Here is a 17,741-nt window from a genome sequence, read left to right as displayed (position 1 = left end):
CCCAACACTTGAAAGGAACTCAGCCACTTTGCCTCTGCCAGGCCCAATGCTCGAGAGGAACTCAGCCACTTTGTCTCTGTCAGGCCCAACATTCAAATGATGTTCTTTACGTGTCACCGGCACGGGTGCACTTGGCTTGATGGGTTTTCTCAAGCACAGCACATCGCCAAATGTCTCGGTCACCAGTCATTGCCTCTGTGAGGCTCAAAGTTCAAAGATCATGCTTCACCACCTCATTAAAACAAAAGGAAAAGATTCATATTTTTAAGCACTTCTCCCTCATTTAAAATAGATTGCATTTTTTCTGCTTTATAAGTTTATAATAATAAGTTTTATCATTCTTATTTTTTTAATATTTTATAAATCTAGCTCATATCTTAGATACTATTCCTTCCAAGTGACTTTAAGTTTATTTTTACACTATGGTAATGTATTATCATATTCTAACAGGTGTTTTTTTTTTTATTAGAAAAGACATAATCACAAATATATATATGTTTGTGTGTGTGTGTGTGTTTGTGAATTGCTGGCTGTATAGTTGGGGAATTTGTTTCTTAACCATGTGGTTACAGGTTCAGTTGTACTTTGCAGTACCTTGGGATAGTGTCTTCTACTATAATCCCTGGCTGACCAAAGACCAAAGCCTCAGAGTGGTTTGATAGACAGAAAGTGAAAGGAGTCCATTAGACCATTGTGTGTGTGTGTGTGTGTGTGTGTGTGTATGTATGTATAAATATATATATAAGTAATGAGAAAATGGAGAAAACCATAGATTAACCAACACATCGATTGGACCACATTTATAGCTTATTTATTAATACAAAGCATGACAAGACAAATCTTACAGTTGTTTCTAATCAGATTACCAGAATGCAGTCTATACATAAATGCAAGAATAAAATTCTTCATCTACATAGGGCATTTGAATTAAGGCAACAGATCTTCATCAGAGTGAAAAACAAGAGCATACAATATAAACAAAAGGAAGAATGACAAGGAAAGAAAACATGGCTTAGACAAATAGTCTAGAAGCCCAATATCTTAAGTGCAGATAAATTTGCCATCAGGGCTACAAGAGCGTAGATGAAAGAGTGGGCTATAAAAAGTCTAGGGAATACTACAAATTATAAATGGGTGGGTACAATTAGAAGGTGGGGGTCAGGGTTTAAAAAAAAAAAAAGTTATCAAGAAACTCTATGTAAAGAAAATATTAACATAATTATCAAAGGTCACACCTATGTTAATGGGGAAAACTTAAGTAAAAGTAAACAATTATCGTAGGGTGCTACAGAAAAAATTTATTCACAGGGATTAATACCAAGAAACCCTGCCTATGATCCACAGTGGGGTATGTCTAAGTCCGGTAGTTTCTACATTGGTCAGTTACAATTTGAAACGGAGGTTACAAGTTAAAACTGTTACAAAGGATTTGTTTATAAATAAAGAAAAGAAAGGAAGGGAAAAAGGCATGGGAGATAAGTTAATGAATAGATATTAAGGGCCGTTTATGTCTTACAGCATCTTAAAGTTAAAACATGCAAGAGGGAAGGAATTGTGAGACTAACAAGTTTGTGGTTAAGGGGAGGCAACAGGTCCTGGTAAGTCAGCGGTTCTATGAGAACTAGTGAGGGCGGGGTGGGGGGGGAGAAAGGGGGCTAAACCTTGTATATAGTGAATTGTAGTAATAATGAGGTATATAAGGAAAATATATCCCATAGGTGCTCTACAATGCACAAATAAAATGGCACTGACAGTTAGACGGATAATATTTAAGGCCAAGTCAAATGCTGAAATAAACCAGTATAAAAGAATATAATGGCACTAATGGGTACAAATTAATGCAGAGACCACATGTCGGTTGATCCTATGAGAAAAGTAACCTTGAAATAAGCAATTTATTAAATAAGCCTAAGAAGCAAAAACAAATGCTCAAAGAGAGAAAAAATACTAATTAAATCTAATCGTTAAAATTATAAACAAAAGTGTATTAACTCCAAATGTATTCTTTGTACCCATTTCTAGTGTTATTTATATTTATCGAAAGTAGACCTACCTTTATGCAGGCAAGCTATACTTCACTCAACTCTCAGGTTCACTAACGGAATTTGTACTGTTAGAATATAAAAGATCTCATTTATGCAAGGGTGACACTTTCTATTTTTTTCATTATACGAAGATGCGGTAGCAAGGATCTCCCAATTTAATGTGAAGCTAATGTTACTGTCTTTGAGCTCCCAAATGTACCTACTTCAGCCAGTCGAATTAAGTTTCTGTTTCTAAAAGAATGCTGGTGCACAGCCAGTCTTCGTTTTATTTCATTTTGGGTTGCACCAATATAACTCCATTTGCTAGACTTTGTTGTGACTGTGCATTGATACTTAGTGTCCTTAATTCTACAGGTGTTACCAAATGCACAATTATTCCTGTTCCCACAGTCACATAGGTTATCTTGCAGGGGGGAATAGCTTCCTAGTGGGGTAGGATTAGGTTTTTTGAGGTTAAAGTGGTTATTTTGGTTCTGAGAGTATTCTGTACTGAGGTTGGAGGTCGTGATTATTATTATTATTATTATTTCTAATACCGCCATCTGTACCATATTTGTTTCTATTTGAGTTGAAATTATATAATTTATTATTATTCAGGGAGGATATTATGCTCCCTAAATTATGTGTAAGGTTGTAACTGCTATTTATAAGATTGGAATACCTATTTTCATGTCAAGGCGTCTATTTACGACATTCATTAATTGCTATGCTAAGTTCATCCTTATTTGCATTACAAAAGGGATTGTACACCAGATCTTATCTCCCGATTTGCTGGTAGTTACTTTGTGGGTGGTGTGCTTATAGATGTTACTTTTCCTGCGTGCATTGACCCTCGTGGACCTACCTTGTGAGTTACTATAATTTTTGTAGTTATTCATGCAGTTACTAAATTTAGTCATGTTAGTGTCATTTGTTACTGCTACCTGTGTCTTTTTACATGGTTATGCGCAATAATGTTGCAATTATCATATTCGTTATTCCTTTCCCGCTCATGTGGGATATATTTAATTCTACTCTATAGCTGGCATCCTTAAGAGCCTTATTGTACCTATCCTTATGACTATCAAATATGTCCTTGTTAGATGAGAGATAGGAAATCCTTTTACTAATGCTTCTAATTAAAGCCCTTTTTACTGATTGTGGATAGTTACTTTGATAGTTTATATACTTAAGATTGGAGTTAGGTTTCATATAAGGTTGGTGTAAATCTGTATTTAAATCACAGTTAGCGTCTAAGTAATTGATGAAGTAGTTTTCATTCTCTATAGTAATGGAGAGGCCGAATCTATTGAAGAATTTATACAGGTGTTTTTAGATTAATTCTAGGCATCTATTGGAGATGCTTTTAATAAGGAAGAGTACATCATCTCTATATAGGCCTCCTGTGAGTTCAGGGAATTCTCTATAGATGTTATCTAAGAGGTAAATACCCACGAGGTCACTTACCTCAGCTGAGTCCGAGGCTCCCACAGTTACATCAAAGAAGTCAGGGTGTCCTTTCTGGTCCACAGTTTTCATCTTAACGGTTGGTATATACTTATCTGAGATTGCTTTGCTAACCTTACCTAAGTCTGACTTATTGGGGCATATTAATCCGACCTTGGTGTTATGTGGATAATTATCTTTATGGTCCTTAATAGTTATACCAGGTCAAATCGGTGTAAATGGTTCAGTTCGGTCATCAGTATTATACTCTAACATAATCTTTTTGACCTCTAAGTTGATTGTTTTGAGGATACTCTTAGGGACTACTTTATATTTTTGAAGGATTTCACAGTGAATAAGTTCACTCTGATGAAGATCTGTTGCCTTAATTCAAATGCCCTATGTAGATGAAGAATTTTATTCTTGCATTTATGTATAGACTGCATTCTGATAATCTGATTAGAAACAGCTGTAAGATTTGTCTTGTCATGCATTGTAATAATAAATAAGCTATAAATGTGGTCCAGTCGATGTGTTGGTTAATCTATGGTTTTCTCCATTTTCTAATTACTTGCATTGGTTCCTGATAAACTCTTGTTTATCCTGTTGTTACCTGCACTCAACGTGTATGGTGTGCCTGCACACCATCGCCTGGGGATAATACAGGTTACGGATACTGATAGTATATACGGATATTTTATCGCTTAGTCGGTTACTATAGCCGCTAACTCTCTCTATAAATATATGTATATATTGCCAGTACCGCCTGACTGGCTTTCGTAGGATTTTCGAGTGAGATCGTTGCCAGTGCCCCTGGACTGGCTCTTGTGCGGGTGGCACATAAAATGCACCATTTTGAGCGTGGCCGTTGCCAGTACCGCCTGACTGGCCTTCGTAGGATTTTCGAGCGAGATCGCTGCCAGTGCCCCTGGACTAGCTCTTGTGTGAGTGGCACATAAAATACACCATTTTGAGCGTGACCGTTGCCAGTACCGCCTGACTGGCCTTCGTAGGATTTTCGAGCGAGATCGCTGCCAGTGCCCCTGGACTAGCTCTTGTGTGAGTGGCACATAAAATACACCATTTTGAGCGTGGCCGTTGCCAGTACCGCCTGACTGGCCTTCGTAGGATTTTCGAGCGAGATCGCTGCCAGTGCCCCTGGACTAGCTCTTGTGTGAGTGGCACATAAAATACACCATTTTGAGCGTGACCGTTGCCAGTACCGCCTGACTGGCCTTCGTAGGATTTTCGAGCGAGATCGCTGCCAGTGCCCCTGGACTAGCTCTTGTGTGAGTGGCACATAAAATACACCATTTTGAGCGTGGCCGTTGCCAGTACCGCCTGACTGGCCTTCGTGCGGGTGACACGTAAAAGCACCCACTACACTCTCTGAGTGGTTGGCATTAGGAAGGGCATCCAGCTGTAGAAACTCTGCCAAATCAGATTGGAGGCTGGTGTTGCCATCCAGTTTCACCAGTCCTCAGCCAAATTGTCTAACCCATGCTAGCATGGAAAGCAGACGTTAAACGATGATGATGATGATGATGATGATGATTGCATGAGCATGCTCATGTGTGCCTGCGTTTGTTTACATTTGCATTTCTCTGAAAAACCACTGCGCAACAAGTGATGACATCATTTCCTTTGTTAACAAACCATCCACTGGCTTTGTGCCACCAAAGATCTACAAAATAAGAAATCCCTTACATGAAAAACAGTTATGGGTTAGCAACAAGGAAGGCATCCTGTTGTAAGACAATGTCCCAGTAATATATTTGATTAACCCATTCTAGCATAGTAAAGTAGATGTAAAAATGAACAAATATATATATAAATGTGTTTTGGCATTAGGAAGGGCATCCAGCTGTAGAAAGCAAGCCAAAACAGACTGGAGCCTGATGCAGCTCTCCAGCTTATGAGCCCCAGTTAAACCATCTTACCCATGCATGCTAGCATGGAAGATGGATGCTAAATGATAGCGATGACAGTGATGTGTGTTTTGTTATAAATTGTTATGAAGGAAAAGTGAATGTTAATAGTTTACAGTTATTGAAAGTTGTAGCTACATGAGTTGGTTATTATGTCAACAGTTTGTATCCTGTTACTAGCACCGCTGATATTTACTGTTAGGTGATTAAAAGAGAAAAAGACAACATTAATTGATCCTTTATAATATTGGTTACATTTCTCATTTGTTTTGTAATGCAGGTAAAAGAAAACCTTGGAGAGGAATACTATTATTTGGGGTATTGATTTCATTTTTTTCTTATTCAATGTTTTTCTTTGTTGTGTTTGTATTTTCTATTATACCGTTTTAGTAATGTGTAATATGATGCATATTAAACTATATAAGGATTTAGAGATAAACTGTTTCAGTCATTTGCTATGTTTTATGCTAGACCACAAGGTCTTAAATTTTGGATCCTTTTCATAAATTATGGATACTTTTTTGTTTTTTGAAAATACTGAAGGTAGAGTAGTGTTGAATTTCTAATATAAGTGACTGTTGAAATAATTAAATAAAATGAAGAATATAAAGATTAAGAGAATACTAGTTTTATCATTCTTATTTTCTGACCCACCTGAGACTGTTCCATTTATTATCCAAATTAAACACTTCCATCAGAATTTTATGTTAATTTAGATTCCAAACAGTGCATTTTTTTAAAGTTAATACTACACATGACTTAAGATGTTTGATTTAAGTACAATGTTAACTGTTTATTCAAACTTATATATTTGTACCTTTTGTAAATATAGCTGTTTTTACTTCTTTGTAGAAATAGTTAATTTAATGATATATATTTAAATGTATAGTTGTTCTTTAAATTCTCAAATAAGTCATTTTCTCAACTGATTCCAACCTTTATATTAGCAATTTTAGAAATTCTTTTCATAGTAAATGAACTAAACACTTAGATTGGTTGATTTACATAACAAACCTCTGCTAATTAGTTCCCCTCTTTGTTAAATTACTGTTTATTTAATGTAATATTTTAGTTGGAATTCTGTAGATTATTCCAACTCGATTATTTTCTATTTTATTCATTTTCCTACAGCCTCCAGGTACTGGTAAATCCTATCTCGCGAAAGCCGTTGCTACAGAAGCAAACAATTCAACATTTTTCTCAGTCCGCTCATCTGATCTTGTGTCCAAGTGGCTTGGAGAAAGTGAAAAGTATGTTAAATTTCTGTTACTTCATTGATGTCTTTATCTTAAATATATTACATAATGTTGTTTGTGTGTGTGCGTGTGTATTGATGTAGGAATACTAGATGATAAAGTTAAATGAGAGAGATGTTAAACTGAATACAAATTGTGTGCTTTGTCCAAGAAATGGAATAGAAGAAAATATAAATGTAATCAGCTAAGGAAAGGTATTATTATTTAATTATTTAATTATTATCAATGACATGTCACTGAAGATTGTCTTTGGATTCATTTCTTCCCATTCTAATATTAAAGGAATATTGTTTTCATTTTACAGTACAAATGAGTGGTACCATCTATGTCCCTAATCATATTGAAAGGGACCAGAGATACAATAAAGCTGCTTATGTTTTGTTATAATAGAAATGTAGATGCATGGCAATGTCCTTACTAGTGTTTGTTCACTTAGAGTGCTTGCAAAGGTCATGGATGCATCCTTTCTTCCAGACCATTCCATTCAAAAAGAAATGAGATGAGATCTTTTTTCAATTAAACCAACTAAATGCTCAGCTTTAAAAGTTAGTTGGGATCTTGTTCAAAACGGGGGCACCAGTATTTTCTTAACGAAACACTTTGAAACTTGGGACACTGGTAGAATGTGTCATATAAAACATCTTTTTCTCTTAGTCTTCTTAACAAAAAAACGTACATCGCAAGTTATTTCATGTTAAAGTTGTCGTATTTCTGTAATTTCAACCAATCACTGACGTCTATTCAGCTGAATAGAGTTACTGCTGGCCGGTCATAAAAATGTTATTCCCTGTGACATATTTCATCCGGTTTAATCGTAATTTATACGCATATATTGTTTATATAATAAATTACGCTGTGCGTATCTATGTGTGTAACAATTTTAGAGTTCGGATTCTAGAGTTAGGGTTAGGGTTAACAGTCTAGTTAATCGGAAATGTCAGAACTAACGGGGATTAATACGATATACACCGTTACAGCGCTAACTGTTTTCAACTGAATAGACGTCAGTGATTAGTAGAAATTATCGAAATAAGACAATTTTTTACATGAAATAAATTCGAATACAAAAATTTTTTTCTGTTCTATAACACAAAATAAATAAGTATACGAAATTAGAAAGTCTTTCGGTACCAAAAACACTACATAAAACATAAATGAAAACTGGTGCCCCCGTTTTGAACAAAATCCGTTAGTTGCAGTGCATGAGGCTAACAGAAAATTTGGTAAAACAGCATAATTTTGGATAGTATTGATTATTCATGTAAATAACAGGATTATACTGGTAAATATTATTGCTGTTGATTGACACAAAATGTAGTCATGGACAGTACTGGTGACGTGTAAAAGGCACTTGTAACAGTGACTTGTAAAAGGCACCTGTGATGGTGACACATAAAAGGCATCCATGATGATGACATGTCAAAAGCTTCCCATACACTCTTGGAATAGTTGGTGTTAGGAAGGGTATCCAGCTATAGAAACCAAGCCAAATCAGACTGGAACCTGGTACAGCCCTCCAGCTTACCAGTCCCAGTCAAACCTTCTAACCCATGTCAACATGGAAAATGGGTGCTAAATAATGATGTTAAGCCAATCTATGTTTGATGACCCTTACATTGCATTTATGATGCTTTGAGGGTTTATTTTTTTCTTACTGTCTTATTTTTATTTGTTACCGAGTAATCCTGCATTTTCTTTTACCTCTTTTTAATAATTCAAGCTTTCTTCCTTTGTTTAATGGAAATTTGTATTTTGTTTCAGATTAGTGCGAACACTTTTTGATTTAGCGCGAGACCAGAAGCCAAGTATTATTTTTATTGATGAAGTGGATGCATTGTGTGGATCAAGAACAGATACTGAATCAGAATCAGCCCGTAGAATCAAGACAGAATTTCTTACACAGATGCAGGGTGTTGGTACAAATAATGATGGAGTTTTAGTGTTGGCTGCTACCAATATCCCCTGGACTTTGGATTCCGCCATCAGAAGGAGGTAAAATTACATTTTCTCCAAAGTGAAAATTTTCGTATTAAATAAATTACCATTTTAAGTTTTTAGTAGTCAGTTCAGTTTTTCTTTTGTTAGCTTCCTTATTAGTTGTTTGATCAACAATAATGTGTTTGCTTTTCATTTTTTTAATTATTAGATGGTGAGTTGCTATTTGTTTTAGATACAAGTCTTTCTAAGTCAATTGGAAAAAATAGACAGGCAGCGCTGAGTAATGAGTTAGTGTACTTGTAAAGAGTTGTTTATACTATGGCATCAGTACAGCATTACTTTCTTGGCATTGACTCAGTCCATCTAGCTGTATTTAAGTACTATTATATACATAATCTATATAACTAATAAATGTTCATAAAATCACATAACTTTATTTTACCTTGAGGAAGAAGACAGGTCTAACATTTTGAGCGGAACTCTTTCTTCATCATCATCATTTGATGTCCATTTTTCATGCTGGCATGGGTTTCACAGTTTGACCAGAGCTAGTAAGCTGGAGAGCAGTATCAGGTTCCTGCCTGATTTGACCTAGTTTCTACAGCTGGATGTCCTTCCTAATGTCAACTACTTTACAGAGTGTGCTGGGTGCTTTTTATGCAGTACCAGCATGGGTACTTTACATGTGGACCAGCTTGAGTTCTTTTCTCCTTGGAGAAGGAGAAATTGAATGTCTTTAATAGTTTCAAATAAATTGATTGGAGATTGTTAATAAATGTTTCATCTCTCTCTGCAATAGTGGGTTCAGCTGGAAATGTTAGGCTGCTTCTATTCTCCTCATAGTAAAATAATGTAGATTGGTTGTCCTTTGTGAATTTTTTGTTTTGTACTTAGTATTTGTTGATGCAGGCCATTTCTAGTTTCCATGGATTTTACTGTCTCAGTTGTATATAAGTAGAGTTCACCTAGCTTTATGTAGATATTGTATTGTAAACACTGGTTGTTATGCATATAATTGGAGATATTATTTTGTTTCACTGTAATTCTGGACCCAAATCCTAAGTGAAGGAATAACAGTCAGTTATTGAATACCTTATAAATGGAATCTGTTTGTATGTATGTTTGTATTTGATTTTTTAAAATCAAAACATTTCTATTTTCAGGTTTGAAAAACGAATTTATATACCACTACCTGATGCTGCTGGACGAGGAGAAGTCTTTCGTCTTCATCTTGAAAACACACCGAATGATTTAACTGAAAGTGACCTCCGAGAACTTGGTCGTGTTGCTGAAGGGTAATTGATATATTTAGGATTGTTTTGATTTAGAAAAATGTGTGGCACTAGTTTTTATAGAAATATTTAATATTTTCAGTAGTTAGAGTTACAACTTTCTAACTAGCCCTATTTTTTCAACTTGAAGTTCAATCTTTCTTTGAAGTCTATGGATTCTTTTTGTAAAAGAAGACATCCTAATGGACTTTAGAATTTTATTGAATTACTATGAAAGGAACTGAAAATGTAGAGATGTTGGCAGCTATTGACTTATCGATTATTTTGGAAACATGTTTAGTAATGCTGAGAACAGATAACAGTAGAATGTGTAATCTGGAAAAACTATTAAGGAACTGTGTTGGCAATAGTGGTAATTGTAAATCCATGAGAGTTTATTGGGTGCAAATTAATTTGGTTGCAAGTTTGACATGGAGTATAATCATTTGGTAGAGTGTGCTTAAGTAATAGCTGATTGCAAGTGAAAAAGGAAATGGTTGGGATAGGAAGTTGATGACGAGATAGTTACAGTGAACAAGAGATATGGGTTTAGGGTGTGGTGAATGGGTGGATGAGGACTTGGAGCAGAGGTGATTGGTGAGAGGACAGCCAAGCAGATTGCTTGCCCTCACAATACCTCATTCTTGATCTCTTTTTCTCATACTTTTTACTTTACTCACCTCTCCACCAACATCTCTCAGTCACTTTGATTACCTTCTTATCAACTTCCTGTCTCTACCAAATAATCTATTAATTTCTTTGTCACTTCCACTAGTCATTATTTGAGCACACTATCAAAGAGTCATAAGAAATATCAACTTGTTCCACATCCCAGGACAACCAACTTGTCGACAGTGATATCTCCAAAGGATAGAATAGCTTGTGGTATTTTGGGACACCAAGATTTCAAATTGCTGTCATCACCATTTGCTGGTTCCATGTAAAAGGCACCTGTACCAGTGCCACGTGAAAATCACCCATACTGTGTTGGTGTCACATAAAAAAGCACCCACTACACTCTGTAAAAGGGTTGGCATTAGAAAGGGCATTCAGCCATAGAAACCATACCAGAACAGACAACTGGAGCCTCTCCTGTCAAGCCATCCAGCTCATGGTAAACAGATGTTAAATGATGATGATCATCATTATGATCATCAGTGCCACCATCACTGTCGTTATCTTTTTATGAGCCATTGAGGAAACCTATATGTGGTCACTAGGGGTAGGGGTCCACCAAAGATCAGTCCTCAGCCCCCTCTTATTCATCATAGTTCTCCAGGCAATAACAGAGGAATTCAAGACAGGATGCCCCTCGGAGCTCCTCTATGCTGATGACCTTGCTCTAATTGCTGAGTCACTATCAGAACTAGAGGAAAAGTTTCAGGTATGGAAGCAAGGTCTAGAATCGAAGGGCCTTAGAGTCAATCTAGCAAAAGCCAAAGTCTTAGTATGTAGGAAGGCACACAAATCACAAATCCCTTCAGGTAGATAGCCCTATTCGATCTGTAGAAAAGGCACAGGTAGAAACTCCATAAGATGTACCCAGTGTAAGCTATGGACACATAAGTAGTACAGCAATATCAAAGGGAGGCTAATTGGGAAGATAGTTTTTGTATGTGGCAAATGCTCAGGTGCTATAAACACTGAAAATATGCAGAGAACAGCTTCTGTCACATTCCAGGGAGAAGAACTAGAAGTAGTTGATAGCTTCTGTTACCTAGATGACCAAGTCAGTAGCTGGGGTGGATGCTTTGAAAGTGTAGCTGCTAGAATAAGAATAGCCTGGGCAGAGTTCAGAGAGCTCCTACCTCTGCTGGTGACAAAAGGCCTCTTGCTCAGAGTAAAAGGTAGCCTGTATGATGCATGTGTATGAACAGCCTTGCTACATGGCAGTGAAACATGGGCTGTGACTGCTGAGGACATGTGTAAGCTTGCGAAGAATCAAGCCAGTATGCTTCGCTGGATGTGTAATGTCAGTGTGCATACACGACAGATTGTAAGTGCTCTGAGAGAAAAGTTGGATTTAAGAAGCATCAGATGTGGTGTGCAAGATAGACTACTGTGCTGGTATGGTCATGTGTTGCGAATGTATGAGGACAGCTGTGTGAAAAAGTGTCACATCCTAGCAGTTGAGGAAACCTGTGGAAGAGGTAGACTCAGGAAAACCTAGGATGAGTGGTGAAGCACAACCTTCGAACATTAGGCCTTAATGCGGCAATGACTAGTGACTGAGACCTTTGGAGATATATTGTGCTTGAGAAGACCCGACAAGCCAAGTGAGACCATAGCCCATGGCCTATGCCAATGGGTGTAACCAGCCCACTTATGACTACCCCTCATTGGACAATAAACTTTGCTTGTGAAGACCTATTGAGGCAAGTGAAATCAAAATCAAAATCGCTGATGTGGCCTATGACAGTACCGCCTGACTGGCACTTGTGCCACTGGAACGTTAAAAGCACATCTGAGCGTGATTGTTGCCAGGGCCATGGATTGGCTCCTGTGCTGGTGGCATGTGAAAAGCACCATTTGACTGTGATCGTTGCCAGCACCACCTTACCAGCACGTGCCAATGGCATGTGAAAAACAGCATTCAAGCGTGGTTGTTGCCAGTGCCGCTGGACTGGCTACAGTGCAGGTAGCACATAAAAAACGCCTTTTGAGCGTGGTTGTTGCCAGAACCGCCTGACTGGCTCTCATGCCGGTAGCTCGTAAAATTACACACTACACTCTCGGAATGGTTGGCATAAGGAAGGGCATCCAGCTGTAGAAACTTTGCCAGATCAGATTGAGCCTGGTGCAGCCTCTGGCTCACCAGTCCTCAGTCAAACCGTCCAACCCATGCCAGCATGGAAAGTGGACGTTAAATGATGATGATGAGGTCAGTAGTTGTTTAATATTTATCCTCAAATCAGGCCTCTATGCTACAATATTTTATTCCCTGATTATGTTAGAAAATTTGTGAAATTACAATTTACTTTTATTTTTGTAATTATAATTAATGGCAATTAAAACTTTTTATTACTTTTTTTTTTCAGATATTCCGGTGCTGATATTAGTGTTGTGGTCAGAGATGCTCTGATGCAACCTGTCAGGAAGGTACAAACAGCTACACATTTTAGACAGGTAAGATGTTTAACTGTTTTTAAAGCTGAAGTTACATAATGTCTAAAGAGTGAGAAATTTTAAATGACATCATTTTTGTTTTTCCCAGGTGAAAGCCCCAAGCAGAAGTGACTCTTCTGTTATGATAAATGATTATCTGTCTCCATGTTCCCCCGGAGCACCAGGAGCTATTGAAATGAACTGGATGCAAGTACCAAGTGACAAGCTTTATGAACCTCTTGTCAATATGGTAAAGTTAAACACTTTTCTCTAAGTTTAACAATTTTAGCTGATTTGGTGAAAATGCCAATTGTAATTCATCAGTTAAATTACATTTTTAATATTGCAAGTAAAGTGTAAAAAAATGAAAGTCTTGCAACAGAAATTGAGAAATGACCTCAGTAGGATATATTAAATGTAGATTAAGAATTTAAGGTGTAGACTTCATAGAAAGTGGGATGATGACCAGGCCATCATTGGATTAGATGTATAAATACAGTGGATAATGTGATCTGCAACTCAGTCTCCCAGGCTCAAGATATTTTTTTAATGTTTTGTGAGTTACTTGATAACCTCATTGGTGCCAGCACCACAAAAAAAAGAACGTGGTACATTCTGTAAAGTGGTTGGCATTAGGAAGGACATCCAGCTGTAGAATCATGGGAAAACAGATGTTGGAGCTTGATATAGTCCTTGAGTTGTTGGATTCTCTTGAACCGTCCAGTCCATGCCAGCATGGAAGACACATGTTAAATAATGATAATGATCTGTAAATGGAATGCATTATGAACTAACATTCAGGTGAAGAAGTAGCCAGCAGTGCATCTGTAGTAAAGTAGACTAATGATAATCTTATTTAGAAATTCTTATGTTTCTTGTGAAAATTTAGAATTGGGACAGTGATTAGGATTGCTGTTTTTTAGCTCCAGGTCAGGCCTGATTGAGCAAACCCATGGTCAAAGGTATTTTCTTCTCACCATGAATATTGTTTCCTTTTATCTGTATCACCATCATCATTTAATTCCCATGTTCCATACTGGCATGGATTGGGCAGTTTAACTGGATCTGATGGGCTCAAGGACTACATGATGTTCCATTGTCTATTTTGGCATTGTTTCTATGGCTGGATGACCTTCCTAATGCTGAACATTTTACAAAGTGTACTAAGTGCTTTTTGTGAGCCTCTAGTGAGATCGGCATGCATTTTACTACACAACAAATCCAGAGAAGGTGGCTTTATGGTAGGAGATGCAAACGAGTGTTAAGTGGATAATAAGTAGGGAAGAGTAGGTGACAACTGTAGAGATTGAATAGGGTTGAGGAGTGGATGTAGTGAATGCTTGTTTGATTTCTCTACAGTTTTCTCAAGTCCTCTACATTCAAGGCCCATGTCTCTCTACTGTGCAGCATTGCAATTCTAACACAAGTTTCATACAATTTACCATCATACAATAAGAGTAAAGGCCTTTGTTATTATGAGTGGTAGAAGCTCCTTGAACTTTTTCCAACCTGTCCTCACTCTGACTACTATATCTTTGGAGCAACTGTTTTGGGTCATGCGTTAATGCTGCAGAAGTGACATAAGTGGTTTTTTTTTTAGGCCTACATGTTCATATAAGATGTTGGCAGGGAGCTGTCGCCACTATGGCTGCAAGCTGTGATGTACTCAATGACATCAGTTCATAGCATTTGATATTACACATAGTAGGGTGGGGTGTTGTGAGTTAGTAGCTCAGTGGCAGTATCTTTACATGGGAGCAACCAGATTTGATGGTATTAGATAAAATTGATGATCATAATGCATGAGGCTGTAGTCAATATGGGTGGTAGGATTAAGTACCTTACCCTTACATGTGGTGCAGCCAGCCTAAGGTGGTATATATGGATTGTCAGCTACCATTGGCTTGAAGTTTATTAACAGGATGAACCTCTAGTGACAACATTTTTCCTGTTGATGGATATGCAGGTTGGTGGAAAACATGCAGTCTCTTGCAGAGACAGAGTTGGCAATTGTGAGTTCCAGGGGAGTAAGGTAGAGACCTGCCAATGATTGGGAAAGTCATTCTGATGGTTGCGGAGTTGTCAGATGAAATGGGACAGGGAGGTGGAATTTTCCCTATATCTGCACCTGAAGGAATGTATATGCTGTGTATACTGTCCCTTAAAGTCATTGGCTGTCATAACTGTGTAGTGTCCTTGTGATGCCATCAGGTTGTGTGAGAGTGGTTCTGTAGACTACAGCCTTTTTGAAGCAGTGAGTGGTTGGTGGGGTTTTGGTAGTTACAGGTTGGGGTGTGTAGATATGTGTTTGCATCTATTGTAGCGTGTGATGTTTGAAGCGATGTTGTCTAAACTTCAGTGTTTATGTTGTATGTAGAAATGTTGGATTTCTTGTATGCTTTGGTAATCGTTTGCAAGAAGTCTTGTGTGTGTGCGGAAGTGTTTGTTTCATGTATGTTTTTTGCTTCATCAACAAGAATGTGTACATTGTAATTGTTTAACCTGTGCCATGTAATTATTCAAAGAGTTTAGGAAGGGGTTAGAATGATGCTGGCAGCATTAATACCATGTGGCTAAGACTGAGTTCTTTTTCTTTTACTGTAAAACAATTTAAATCAACCTTAATTACTTTAAAAATTTTTTACTGTTATCTAATTAATTTTTTTTCCAGAGTGATATGTTGATGTCGCTTTCAACCATTAAACCAAACGTGAATGAAAAAGACTTGGAGAAATTAGAAAAATTCACATTAGATTTTGGTCAAGAAGGATAAGCTTCAATGAGCTTTACATATCCCAATGAATTTTGCTGCAAATTACATAACTCTCTGATGACTAGTGAAACTGTGCTTGTATCATCTACTAGGAAGGTTGCTAACTCTGCAGCGTATAATTGTCAAATGTATCTACTGCTGTGGATAACTCTTCTGCAGATGTTCAAATTTATCTGTTGCTGTGGATGTTGGCAAAGAAAAAAAAAAATGAAAAAAAAGAAAATGGATTATAATATTTTTCTCATCATACTTGCATTAAAAAGGCCCTTTCCCAAAACTAAAAAATAAAACCATTATTATCAACTTAACTTCCTGTTTTTATTTATACAGAGAAACCTTTCAGCAACAACTAACCACGGATCTTACAACAAAATTTTAAATTATGCTCTCATATTGTTGACTTTATCTCCAAACTATCAACATATAAATGCTTGATCCTTAAAATTTTCACCACAATCTTGTACTAATTATCGTACCATTAGTACAGAGATTGTGTAGAGACAAAAATAGAAGTGGTTTTGTTATTTTAAAAGAGAGAAGCAGTTAACCTGGAATGCTTTGCAACTTCCTTGTCTGGTCTTTCATGAAAGTTTTTTTCTTTTGACTCATTCTTTTTCTCCTTGACATTTCAATCTTCTGATACCTCAGTGGAAAATGTAACAAATTACACTTCTTTAGGGAATATTTCTGATTAATCTACAAAACAACTAAATTCTATTTACTATTTACTTTTTATTCTACAGTTTCATATGTCCATGTAAACTGCAGGGTCATCCTGGCTAGATCACCTTTAAGTTATTTCTCTGGACCCCACTCTCTTCTCTGTAAGGAAAATTAAAATGGAACGTCTTTAAATGTGAACTTAATTCCACATCATCCTTAGGACACCATTTTGCTTGTGATGCTTTATTAAATTTAAAGCTATATAAGCAAAGATAAATGTAATGTAAATTTAAATATAAGCAAACAAGTTTTTCAAAATAAATTTATGGAGTAATAAAATTGTACTCATCAGTTACTTGTGTATGCATTTATATATCAGAAAATTTTTAATTTAATCTTTAATCAGTGTTATAAAAAACATTGTTTTAATTTTTTAAAACATTACTGTATTGTATAAAAATTATTGTGGTTTTTACTTAATATTTTGTCTTTGACAGTTTGTTTTGTTAATTAATTAGATTAGCTTGCACTAAAGTAGTGACTTTATTTTAGTATAAATTAGACTTCTAAATTTGATCAAATTATTGCATAAAATTATTTACATAGTTCTTTAAATTTTTATAGTTACACTTCTATTGACATGTTTTTTCTTTTTTTGATGATCACTTGCTTTATGTCCATTTTCCCATGCTAATATGCCTTGGATTTTTGTTATAGCAAATTTTGTCATTTCCATATGTGAGAGCAATTGTATGGGTATACGAAAAGGGCATGGCTGTATAGTTAAGATGCTTGTTTCCTAACCAAGTAGTCTTGCTTTCAATCCCACTGTATGACACCTTGGACATGTGTCTTTTACTATATCCATAGGCTGACCAAATCTTTGTGAGTGGATTTGGTAGATGAAAGCTGGAAGAAACCTGTTACACGTGTGTGTGTGTGTCCAACCTTGTCTTGGCATGATGTGATGGTTGTAAATGAGCATAGCTGATGTTTGTTTCTAGTCTTCCATGAAAAACATGTCTGGCTGTTGGGAAATATTACCTTGCCTGGAAGCATGACAGTTGGTGACAGGAAGAGCATCCAGCTGTAGAAAATCTACCTCAACAAATTCTACCTGAACCATGCAAGCATAGAAAGTTAAATGATGATGATGATACTGTCTCTCCTGTTATCTACTGAAACATAAAGTGGATTTGAAGCCTGTAACAACCCAAACGAACTGAGGAAGCAGAATAGTGTGTTACTCAAGAGCACAAGAGTATCACTATGATAGTAAGGTTTGAACTGATGACCACCTGGTCAGTATTGTAGTACCTTAACTTGCTGGATTATTG

At 36.6% G+C, this 17,741-nt stretch overlaps 1 protein-coding gene across 2 annotated transcripts in view; it reads left to right on the top strand.

Annotated features, from left to right (window-relative positions):
• The window catches only part of LOC106880462 (vacuolar protein sorting-associated protein 4), a 31,633-nt gene extending 14,874 nt beyond the window's left edge, over positions 1-16,759 (top strand). For both annotated transcript variants that reach the window (XM_014930390.3, XM_014930389.3), the window contains exons 6-12: positions 5,679-5,716; positions 6,530-6,648; positions 8,416-8,646; positions 9,756-9,887; positions 12,902-12,989; positions 13,078-13,218; positions 15,640-16,759. In XM_014930390.3, coding sequence (XP_014785876.1) covers positions 5,679-5,716; positions 6,530-6,648; positions 8,416-8,646; positions 9,756-9,887; positions 12,902-12,989; positions 13,078-13,218; positions 15,640-15,741 — 851 coding nt within the window. In that variant the 3' untranslated portion in view covers positions 15,742-16,759. The remainder of the gene's footprint in view (positions 1-5,678; positions 5,717-6,529; positions 6,649-8,415; positions 8,647-9,755; positions 9,888-12,901; positions 12,990-13,077; positions 13,219-15,639) is intronic.
• Positions 16,760-17,741: the final 982 nt, after the last annotated feature.

This window comes from Octopus bimaculoides, chromosome 4 (assembly GCF_046866305.1).
Source record: "Octopus bimaculoides isolate indiv1 chromosome 4, ASM4686630v1, whole genome shotgun sequence".
NCBI lineage: Eukaryota > Metazoa > Mollusca > Cephalopoda > Octopoda > Octopodidae > Octopus > Octopus bimaculoides.
Note: the sequence above shows the minus strand (reverse complement) of the source record. Positions and strands in the feature narration are given on the sequence as shown.